Here is a 12,373-nt window from a genome sequence, read left to right as displayed (position 1 = left end):
GCGGGACGGGAGGTGGGGGAGGGGGGCAGCTGGTTAGTAATAGTTAGGCACTAGTTACTGAGACCGCCAGTGGCTGGTGTTGGGCACTGACTGGGCACTGGCTAGTCGGGTCTCGAACTAGTTAGGCACTAGTTAGTTGGAGGTTGGGCACAACCTAATTTGAACTTTGGTAACCAGGTAGTTAATGATCAGGCACTGATTAGTGAGAGTTAGTCAGAAACGGAGGTCTAGCTATTGATAGCTTTGGCAACCAGCTAGTTAAAGATCAGATAGTGTTTATTGTGTTAGAGGCTGACTAGTTATTGATAGCTTTGGCAACTAGCTAGTTAAAATCAGATAGTGTTTATTGTGTTAGAGACTGACTAGTTATTGATAGCTTTGGCAACCAGCTAGTTAAAGATCAGATAGTGGTTAACGAGATTTAGTCAACGATTCAGGATTAGCTGTCGATAACTTTGGCAACCAGCTAGTTAAAGATCGGGCACCCCTAGTAAGCTGCCTGGCACCAACTCTGGGGAGCATAAGCAATATTTGGCCAGTTAACTACTGAGGCTCAGCATAGTTTAAAGGAGCTAAGGATTGGTTATCCTGCTAATTATTTATATTGGAGTAACAAACAGGTTAAGCATTCAAATTCACAATTATTTAATCAATCAGTAGCTATTGCAATATTAGGTGCAGGTTAATACAATGTTGGTACAATGACTAACAGAGTAAACTTTATTTAACAATCAGGAAATATCAGGGATTTGTTGCCTACTCATTAAATGAAATCTATTGAAAGATCACAGTTTCTACTCAAAGATTACAAACCAATCAAAGGAAAGATATTAAGAAAATTAACAAGATATTAAGAAGTTAGTAAACATTTATTAAGAAAACAAGTGGGACATTGGTTACTAACACTGATATATCGATATATAAAATTGTGGTAATTTAGATGACAGACTACATTGTGAGAAATTAGAAATATAACATTAAATAGAGAGATTTAAGGAAAAATTAATAGTTTGCTGAAGACGCTTTGTCAAGAGAGATGTGGTTGGTTAGAGGGTAAGATAGATGATTAGGGATAAATTATTGAGAATCTGATACTGTTTAATGTTAACTGGGAAATTAGTTAACATTATTGGCTAGTTTTGAGAGGCCGGGATCATCTAATGCGTTAATAACCTATTAAAGACTAAGTGCCGTGCCACGACACGTTTGTGAGAAGCTACTGGAAAGGTAGGTTTGAGATTGATTAATGATGATTGAAGCTAATCTGGTGATGGGTTAACTTGCTGCTGAGTGCGAGGAGTGGCTGGGACTATCCGGGCGGTCACGTTTCTCCAGCGAGATTGGTTAATTTTCCAATTTTCCACGTTTCCAAACAGCAGGCCAGTACAGAATCTGGCTAAACACAATTCCAGACACAATTAGTCAATAGTTTTAAATCTAGGACGTGTGATATGTTCAGTTTAGTTTATTGTCATGTGTACCGAGGTAGATTTTAGATTTAGAGATACAGCGCGGAAACAGGCCCTTCGGCCAACCGGGTCCACGCCGCCCAGCGATCCCCGCACATTAACACTATCCTACACACACTAGGGACAATTTTTTACATTTGCCCGGCCAATATAACCTACATACCTGTACGTCTTTGGAGTGTGGGAGGAAACCGAAGATCTCGGAGAAAACTCACGCAGGTCATGGGGAGAATGTACAAACACCGTGCAGACGGCGCCCGTAGTTATGATCGAACCTGAGTCTCCGGCGCTGCATTCGCTGTAAGGCAGCAACTCTACCGCTGCGCCACAGTGAAAAGCTTTTGTTGTATGGTCGGCAGAAAGACAATACATGAATACAATTGAGCCATTTACAGTGTATGGATAGATACATGATAAGGGAATAACAATCAGTGCAAGGAAAAGCCAACAAAGTCCGATCAAGGATAGTCCAAGGGTCTCCAAAGAGGTAGATAGTAGCTGAGCACTGCTCTCTGGTTGTGGTAGGATGATTCAGTTGCCTGATAACAGCTGGGAAGAAACTGTCCCTGTTCACACTTCTATACTTTTTATATGGCGCCAAGGCAGAGCAGCTTGGAAGGGCTGAATATTCTCAAGTTCCAAAGTTCCTCATCACAACAGAGATTACAAGCTTTTAGTAATTAAGTCATTTGTAACTAATTAAATCAGCGGTAACCTGGTGAAGCAGATTAAGTTTGTGATCAATAATTCATGGAGTTAGACGGCCCGGAAACAGGCCCTTCAGCCCAGGGCCGTCTTTACAGCATTATGGGCCCCGGGCAACTACTCACAGGAATAAAAATGTAAATGGTCGATAAAATTAAACATATATTTATTTTATTGGCACTTCCAACAAAATCGGTGTTGAAACATTAAAAACATGCTGTACAGCAACAACTAATCAACATGATAAACATTTGAACAATACACGAGGCTTGAAAAACACAATAATACTCAGTAAGCCATACAGATTAGATGTCACAGTATGAAATTACTACGAATTTCTTATTATAACAAGCATTTGCGGCATTTCTTTGCAGAGAATTGCTTTATTATTGGCTTGAAGTCAATGGTCTTTAGGATGTCATTTTCCATGCACATGAGTGAAAGCCAGTTCAAACGATGCTGCCCCATTGTGTTACGAAGCTGATTTTTTATAAGTTTCAGTCTTGAAAAAGAACGTTCTCCTGTACAGTTGGTCACCATCATGCACATGAACACTCTGAGTGCAATTTCAACATTCGGGAATACAGATTTCAAATTGTCGGAAATTATTTTTCTGTACAATGCAGGGAGAGTCTCACAATTTTCATCAAGAGCCATGTAGTGCTTGAGATGCTCACATTCATTTAAAAGGTCATCATAATTAAGGTCTTTGTGATACATATTAGCCAGATGTTCACACTTTTTCTTTAGTGCATCAGAAGCAATAGTTTTCAATTCACTGAAGAAAGAAAACAGATTTCCAATCTGTGAATAAGCTTCTGCCCGTTTTGTCAGTTCAAAGATTAGAGTGTCCAGAATAGGGAGGAAAGTTTCTACCTTGAACTTTCCGCTTTTACTGAGAAGTACCTCTGCTGATGATGATCTATCATATCTAGTAAGACGCACACTTCGTTTTCGTTCCCGTTTTTTCTCATCACTGTAATCTGTATCTGGGCACATACTCCTGGCTTTGAATTCATATTCACTAAATTTATCTCTAGTTTCCTGAAGATAGGTTTTCATAGACTCAAGAAGATTTGTGGCAACAAGGATGTTCACATCCTTTGACTGCAGGACCTTGCTTGTTTTGTTCATTCTTTCTAGCATGTCATTCCAAAGAATTATGAGAAAGATTGTTTCCAGGTTTTCCATTTTCTTGCTCAATCCTTCTGCCTCTCGCCTTGTATTCACTTCCTGTTCATTGTCAGCTGATACAGAATCCAGCGCATGTTTTATTTTCTCGAAACCCCCATACAGAGCATGAACAGCATCAAAATGTGCTGACCATCGTGTGTCAGATAGACGCTTGACCACAAAATCTTTTCCTAAAGATGATGTCAATACATTCCATCGATGAGTAGAAGCAGCAAAAAAGGAATACAGATGTTGAACAAAGTCAAAGAATTTTACAGTTTGTAGACAACACTCTGCTGCTTTTACTCCAACCAAGTTCAGGTGGTGTCCAGCACAGGGGAAATAGATGGCGAACTCATTGAGTTGATGAATCCGTGCTTGCAATCCAGTATATCGTCCAGACATATTTGAGTCATTGTCATATGACTGACCACGGCAGTTTGATAGTGGAATTTTGTTCTCATTAAGAAAATCCACAACAGTGTCTGTTAGAGAACAGTGTCTCCATGAGAAAAGATGGGGATGAACATCAAGAAACGTTCCACAGGCTCACAGCCTTTAATGTATCGGACAGTAAATGTCAGTTGATCTGTGTGTGAGATGTCTGGAGTGGAATCTACACTTATTGAATAATACTTTGACTCTTTTACTTCTTCAAGAATAGTACAAAGAACCTGTTGTCCCATTAATTCAATAAATTCCTCACAAATGTTTGCAGATAAATATGACGGGTTCCCTTTTCCAGGATTTCCATACAGTTTGAGATGTTCTTCCAAGAAAGGGTCAAATTCACTCAACAGCTCTAGGATGCCTAAAAAGTTGCCATTTTTTACTGACCCAATAATCTGATTTTCTCCACGAAATGGCAAACCTCTGGAGGCAAGAAAGCGAATTACAGAAACCACACGTGTCAACACTTTATGCCAATATTCCTGCTCTGAGCGATGTTGTTTAAGTAATAAAGAATCTACACTTCCAGTTTCTTTATGCCTAATCAAATATGCCGTCATGCACTTTCGATGTTCTTCTCCATTTTCATGTTCTACAATAACATTGCTGTGCTTCCAGTCATTGAACCCCGATGTAGCAAAGGGAGATTCTTTCTTGGACAATAGGCGACATACTAAGCAGTACAAACGACCTTGGGATGGTGAATAGAGTAGCCATTCACGTATTACACACTCGCCATTCCGCAGTTCACGTTTGAACACATTATTTGATAAATACCTTGTCTTCATACTCTCTACTCCAGCTGTTTTATACACTTTGCGTGAGTTTGAAAGGTTGCTATCATGATTCTGACATGATGAGGGCCCACTACGAATCCAGTAATCTACTGTGTTAGTATCATTAATGTTCCATAGCCCCGGATCTGTCTCTTGGATTGGAAACTCCTTTACTGTTACAGATTTGGGTATTTCCTCTTGTGAAATGTCACCAGCAGCAGCAACAGGTAATGATACTATTGGTATGTCTGCTGAAATTGGTAGCAGGAATGGATTTGGATGTGGATGCTATATCTGAAAGAACAGTACTAGTGTCTGACATTGCAGGAGTGGATGTAGATGTGGATGCTATATCTGAAGGAATGGTACTAGTGGCTGACATTGCAGGAGTGGATGTAGATGTGAATGCTATATCTGAAGGAATGGTATGAGTGGCTGACGTTGCACCTGTGTTGAACCACGATGTTAATTGTGGAATTTTTCCAATTTTTTCCTCCTCTGCAGCTCTCTTCCTCTTCTGTGCTCCACTCAAAACATTACGTTTCATTTCTGCTAAGGGTTATTCACCTGGAAATATATATTATAAATGTTTAGTATTTAGTCCCACGCCAGGATGTAGGGTTATATAATATAAGTGTGTTTGCGACAAGACCTAAATATTTAAACATTCTGCTTCCATAATGAACACGTCCCTCCTTAAATTGTACGAACAGTATTTATTCTTAATACAAACTCTCTACTGTGTGCTGATTCACAACACTGCCGGGCAAGGCCTTGAATAGCCCAGTGGCGTAGCTAGGGTGTCTGGCACTGATCTAGCCTCATCTGTGTATAGGTCTACAAGACTACATTCAACATTTTCTCAACTTGCACAGATAAAAAGCTTATCCATTCATATATTCACAAACTATTAATACCCAAAGAGTACTGCATCATAAATTCATAATCTTAAATAACTACTACATGCTTATTGTACTAGTGTTCAATGTTGTGAATGAACCTCAGATTTAATCACTAATAATCTATGCATAGCCCTATACCTGTGTTCATATACAATGTATAAATATAACCAATAATCATGTCATTGCTATTAATAGTACTACAGTAGGTCTAATGTGAGTAATGTCAACTGAGTTGAAGTGACGTAACATATACGCTAAATGACGTTATACAGCATGAGATCCATACACATAGGCCTACATGCAAGTGAGGTGGCAGAGGTGACTGCGATACTAACCCGGGGATACTAAATCAGAGACAAATCACAATGTCCATTTGTAACACAATAACATTGCAGCAAATATTTATAGTTTAGTACTAGACCAAGTGGACCTGTTGGGCCCATTCCTCGTAGAGGGGGAACAGGGAAGGGGAGAGGGTATGATTGAGTGAGGCCTGGACCCAAAGCCTCTCGTGTATTGTAGCACCCCCAACCCACCTTATCCCCCCCCTCCCCCTACAGACCCACTCCACCCCCCCTAGCCACCCCCACTTGCCCCTCCCCTGCCCCCACCCGGGACGCAGGGGGATGGAGTGGCTGAGTGTTAGACCAATGCAGTAGAGGTTTGGGGGAATTTCAAAGGGGGTTGAGGGAGGATGAATTGGGTGAATGGAGGGTGGAAGAGAGGGGGGGATAAGGGGGCTGGGGGGATGGAGTGGGTGAGAAGAGGATAAGGGGGGATGAGGTGGGTTGAGGGGGGTGGGATGATAAGTGGAGTTGAGGGGGTGTGGATGGAGTGGGTGAGTGGGGCTCCTAAAAAAACAACCTGAAACCAATTTAAGTTAATGCAGCACAGGTCTGGGGGAGTTTTAAGGGGGGTTAAGGGGGGAATGGAGTGCGTGAGTGGGGCTCTGAAGAATAATCCTAAACACAATTTCACGACCCCTGTTGTCCCCCTCCCCAGTGCCCATTCTCAGACCCCCCCATTCTCTCTCCCCCAGACCAACTGTTACTCTCCGCCACCCCCCTTTCCCCAGCACTCCCATTTCCCCACTCTCTCTTCCCCCCCAACCCCCACCCTTGCTGTCCCCCTCCCCAGTCCCACTCTGCCTCCTCCCACCCCCACTCTCTCCTCCTCCCACCCTCCCCGTCGCCCCCACCGTTACTCTCCCCCACCCCCCTTTCCCTACCAGCCCCCCCTGTCGTGCCGGCGAAAAGCACTTACCGAAAAGTACTTAGCGATGGACTTAGGGTGCTACATTGTTGCGAAAAGCACTTACAGATCGCTGTGAGAAGCACTTAGCGATGGAAAAGCAAAGCACTTAGGGAGCTAATTGTTGCGAAACAGATCGCTGTGAGAAGCACTTAGGGATGGAAAATGTTGCGAAAAAAACACTTAGGGACCGAAAATGTTGCGGAAAAAAGCACTTATTGAACCTACATTTTTAAAGTAGTATTTATTTATTGCAAGTCACTTAACATACACAGATCAGCATGGGGCCCCTATGCTCGTGAGGCCCCGGGCAAGTGCCCATCAGGCCCATGCGTTAAGACGGCCCTGCTTCAGCCTAACTTGCCCAATCTGACTGAGATATCTTCCTGAGCTAGTCCCATTTGCTGTGTGTCCCTTTTCCCTCAAAACCTCTCCTATCCATGCACCTGTCAATTCCTTTACTGGACTTTATTGTGCACTAAACGTTATTCATCTTATTTCTTGTATCATGTATCATCTGTACACTGTGGGCGGCTTGATTGTAATCATGGATTGTCTTTCCGCTGACTAGTTAGCACGCAACAAAAGTTTTTCACTGTACCTCGAGACACGTGACAATAAACTAAACTAAACTAATCTTTTAACATTGTAAATGTGCCCACTTTCACTGGCAGTTCATTCTATGTACCACCACCTTCTGTGTGAAAACAGTGCGTCTCGGGTCCCTTGATTGTCTTTCACCTCGCACATCAACTATGCCCGCTAGTTTTAGACTCTCCTATCCTGGGAAAGTGATTGTGTCGATCCGTGTCTCTATGGCTCTCATGTCTCTATAAAGCAAAGATAATAGAGCGGAGCAAGATAGACCACACCGTCAAAATCACCTATACTGAAGTGTAGTACGCAAAGGTACCATTTTAGTAGGCAAAACCCGCCGTCCGTTATGCCTCTCGCAGTGTAATCAGTGTTTTGGGGGAACAGTATGTGTGATGATACCATAAAAATGCAGAATATATCTCATCTATCAATTCACAGATTTTTGTTATTTTTATTTTTAAATGTTTCTACAAGTTTCTGCCTACTAAAATGGCGCCATGACATACTACGGTTTTTAGGGTCGAGCGGTCTATCTTGCTCTGCTCTATTATCTTTGCTATAAAGTAATCGCCAGCCACCTTCACTCCAAGGAACACAGTTCCAGCCCATTTGGCCTCTCTTTATAACTCAAACCATCCAGTCCTAAATGCACAGAGTCTTTTACCCAGAGTAAGGGAGTCGAGAACCCAACGACATTGGTTTCAGGTGAGGCGAAAAGATTTAATAGGAACCTAAGAGGCAACTTTTCTACACAAAGGGTGATCGGTGTATGGAACAAACTGCTGGACAAGGAAGTTAATGCAGGTACTATCGCAAAGTTTAAAAAACATTTAGACGTGGATAGGACAGCTTTAGAGGGAATTGGGCCAAAAGCAGGCAGGTGGGACTAGTGGAGATGGGGCATGTTGGTGGAAGTAGCCAAGTTGGGCCACAGGGCCTGTTTCCACACTGTATGATTCCATGAGTCCACAGCATCCTCGTGAATCTTTTCTGCACCCTCTCTAGCTTGATCAAATCCTTCCTACAGCAGGGTGAGCATACTATCAGGAAGTGAAGTATCAGGAATACTATTTTATTAGGAATACTATCAGGAATACTATCAGGAATACACATGCCCCAGTTTGCATTGACGGCGCCAAAGTAGAGATGGTTGAAAGCTTCAAATTCCTAAGAGTCAATATTAGTCAATTGGCAGCACGGTGCAGCGGTAGAGTTGCTGCCTTACAGCGAATGCAGCGCCGGAAACTCAGGTCCAATTCTGACTACGGGCGCCGTCTGTACGGAGTTTGTACCTTCTCCCCGTGACCTGTGTGGGTTTTCTCCAAGATCTTTGGTTTCCTCCCACTCTCCAAAGACGTACAGGTATGTAGGTTAATTGGCTGGGTTAATTTTTTTTTTTTAAGTAAAAATTGTCCCTAGTGTGTGTAGGATAATGTTAATGTGCGGGGATCGCTGGGCGGCGCGGACCCGGTGGGATGAAGGGCCTGTTTTCGCGCTGTATCTCTAAATCTAAATCTAAATATCACCAACAACTTCTCCTGGACCAACCATTTTGAAGCAACGAACAAGAAGCACACCAACGCCAGTCAATAGAAAGACAATACATGATTACAATCAAGCCATTCACAGCGTACACATACATGATGATCATAATCATGCTTTATTAGCCAAGTATGTTTTGCAACATACGAGGAATTTGTTTTGCCGTACAGTCATACCAATTAAAAGCAACAGGACACACAAAATATATTTTAACATGAACATCCACCACAGTGACTCCTCCACATTCCTCACTGTGATGGAAGGTGGAGAAAAGTTCAATCTCTTCCCTTTGTTCTCCGGTGGTCGGGGGCCGTTGACGGGACGATCTTGACTCCCATAGCCGGCAGCGTTTGGGCCCTCCGCATCGGGGCGACCAAGCTCCTGCATCGGGGGGGGGGGGGGGGGGAATCTCAGCTCCCCCGTGCGGGGCGATCGGTCCCTTCTGCGGCTGGAGCTTCCCGACATCGGTGTCTACCCGAGACTGCGAGCTCCTCGATGGTGAAAACTACAGGCCACAGTTGTAGCGTCGATCCCAGGCAAGGGATCGCACGCTCTGATGGTAAGTTCATGGCCCCGCGGTGGGGCGGAAAGTCAGTCCCGAGCAAGGCCTCCAGCTCCATGATGTTAGGCTGCAGAGCGACCGGAGATACGATCCGGAAAACAATCGCATCTCCGGCAAGGTAAGAGATTGAAAAACAGTTTCCCCCGACCTCCTCCCGCCCACCCCCCAACATAGAACAAACCAGAGAACATTAACACAAACTTTTAAAACACACTGAAAATAACAAAAAGGACGATCAGACAGACTGTTGGCGAGGCTGCCATCGCGGCGCCACCCGGTGGAATGCAAAATGATAAGGGAATAACGTTTAGTGCAAGATAAAGCCAGTAAAGTCTGATCAAAGATAGTCCGAGGTTCTTCAATGAGGTAGATGGTTGTTCAACTGCTCTCTAGTTGCGGTAGGATGGTTCAGTTACAAGGAACCTCTGGGGCAACTTTTTCACACTGACAGTGGTAGGTATATGGAACGAGCTGCCAGGCGAGCTGTTTCCCACGTTGAGGACACCGGAACAAGCGTTAATCTTGATTCCATTTTGCACAGGACAGGATGGTGTGAGGAGACCGTGCTATAATCCTCGGCCTGACTGCTGCGTAGGACTGTAAGGCCCTTGGAAATGCTGACCCGGAATAGTAAGTGCTCTGCCCCACTCCCTCAGCCCCCTTGCCTGCTCCCACTGTCTCTGCAACACACGCAAGAGTAGCAGGAATTGGCTCTTGAGCCTGCCCCATACTCAATAAGATCATGGTTGATCATTTACCTCTGCACCACCCTGCATTAACCCCAGACCAATTGAATCTCTTAACATCTGAAGCTTTTTCACTTCCTGTCCACAACGTCTCAGTGAATGAGCCTGCACAGTTCCCCTTTAGGTCTTCTAAAGTTCCTCTAATTGAAGAGTTTCCTCATCTCTGTCCTAAATGATCAATCTCTTACTTTGGGACTCTATCCCCTGTCTCCATCTCCTTCTTATTCTTTTATCAACTCCTCTTTCCCATCCCTTTCTCTATTCCCTCTACCCTCTGGTACTAAGGTGCCCTGTCTTCTCTCTGTCTCTGTCTTTGTCTCTGTCTCGCTCTCTGTCTCTCTCTCTCTTTGTCTGTCTGTCTCTCTCTCACTATCGGTCTCTCTCCCTCGGTTCCTGTCTCTCACTGTCAGTCTCTGTCAGTCTCTCTCTATGTCTCTGCCTCTCTGTCTGTCTTCTCTGTCTCTCTCTCTCTCTCTCTGTTTCTCTCTCACTCTCTCACTCACACTCTCTCTTTCTCTACTCTCATTGTGTCTCACTGTTTCTCTCTTTCCCTCTTTCTGTCTCTCTCTCTCTATCTGTCTGTCTGACTGTCTCTGTATGTGTCCATGTCTCTTTCTCTGCCTTGCCTGCTCTATCCCATCTGCTTCACTTCATCCTCTCTCTCTTGCTCTCTTGATCTTCCCTCTATTCATCCATGATCGCTCGCCTTCTTTTCCCTCTTCCGACTCACTGAGATATTCGATTGTGGGACATCTTGTCAAATTATATTTTAGAAACCAAAAAAATTGCACATGCTGGAAATCTGAACTAAAAATAGAAAATGCTGGAAACACTCCGCAGGTCAGGCAGCATCCGCAGAGGGAAAACATAGTTAATGTTTCGATCAGGGCCACTTTATTACTGTGTTTAAGTCTTTTTCCACTCTTCCATCTCTTGTGAAGCTGCCGACCGGGCCAACCAGCCTGGCCAGCACACGACTGAAGCAAACACAGGGAAGGATGAGAAGGTGCAGAACAAAGCCCGCGACAGGTGGACCACTCTGAGCACGGCTGTTCACACGTCCATAGAAAAGGTACAAAGCTTCCTCCGGGTTGTGGTTGCGCCTTGGGTTGCGAGTTTCAACCCTCCTCAGGTCTACGTGTTGCAGGTCTGGGATGTGGGTGTCACTGGCAAGGCCAGCATTTATTGGCCATCCGTTAATGCCCTTGTGAAGGTGGGGGTGAGCCACCGCGTGGCTGCTGGGGGTCGGCTGGGGCTGCATGGGTGCTGAGTGTCGGCCAGGGCTGCATGGGTGCTGAGTGTCGGCCGGGGCTGCATGGGTGCCGAGTGTCGGCCGGGGCTGCATGAGTGCTGGGGGTCAGATGGGGCCACGTGGGTACTGGGGATCGGATGGGGCCGCGTGGGTTCTGGGGGTCGGATGGGGCCGCGTGGTTACTGGGGGTCGGATGGGGCCGCTTGGGTACTGAGTGTCGGCTGGGGCTGCATGAGTGCTGAGTGTCAGCCGGGGCTGCATGAGTGCTGGGGGTCAGATGGGGCTGCATGAGTGCTGGGGGTCAGATGGGGCTGCATGAGTGCTGGGGGTTGGATGGGGTTGCATGAGTGCTGGGGGTCGGATGAGGCTGCGTAGGTGCGGGGGTCAGATGGGGCCGCGTGGGTGCTGAGTGTCGGCCGGGGCTGCATGAGTGCTGGGGGTCGGATGGGGCTGCATGAGTTCTGGGGGTCGGATGGGGCCACGTGGGTACTGGGGGGCGGATGGGGCCACGTGGGTACTGGGGGGGCGGATGGGGCCACGTGGGTGCGGGGGGTCAGATGGGGCCACGTGGGTGCTGGGGGGTGGATGGGGCCACGTGGGTACTGGGGGTCGGATGGGGCCACGTGGGTGCGGGGGGTCGGATGGGGCCACATGGGTACTGGGGGGCGGATGGGGCTGCATGAGTGCTGGGGGTCGGCCGGGGCTACGTGGGTGCTGGGGGTCAGATGTGCCACCGAGAACAAAGAAGGACCCGGCATGGGGGGAATGCCAGAATAACAAAGGGGAACCCAGCGTTGGGGGGCTGCCGTGAACAGTGGGAACAAGGCACGGGCAGCCACTGAGAGAACAAAGTAGGACCCGGTGTTGGGGGGCCGTCGAGAACCATTGGAGCAAAGGGGGACCATTCGGGACTAAATGGAATATTTTATATCTTTGTCGGCGCCATTT

General features: G+C 45.9%; 1 protein-coding gene across 1 annotated transcript in view; it reads left to right on the top strand.

Annotated features, from left to right (window-relative positions):
* The first annotated feature begins 338 nt into the window (after nt 1-338).
* Nucleotides 339-12,373, top strand: part of wdr97 (WD repeat domain 97) — a 79,793-nt gene continuing 67,758 nt past the window's right edge. The window contains exons 1-3 of the mRNA XM_078423921.1: nt 339-1,227; nt 9,969-10,057; nt 11,115-11,245. Of these exons, the coding sequence (XP_078280047.1) occupies nt 10,042-10,057; nt 11,115-11,245 (147 nt within the window). The 5' untranslated portion in view covers nt 339-1,227; nt 9,969-10,041. The remainder of the gene's footprint in view (nt 1,228-9,968; nt 10,058-11,114; nt 11,246-12,373) is intronic.

This window comes from Rhinoraja longicauda, chromosome 2 (genome assembly GCF_053455715.1).
Source record: "Rhinoraja longicauda isolate Sanriku21f chromosome 2, sRhiLon1.1, whole genome shotgun sequence".
Taxonomy (NCBI): domain Eukaryota; kingdom Metazoa; phylum Chordata; class Chondrichthyes; order Rajiformes; family Arhynchobatidae; genus Rhinoraja; species Rhinoraja longicauda.
The sequence above is the reverse complement of the archived record's forward strand: the minus strand, read 5'-3'. Positions and strand labels throughout refer to the sequence as shown.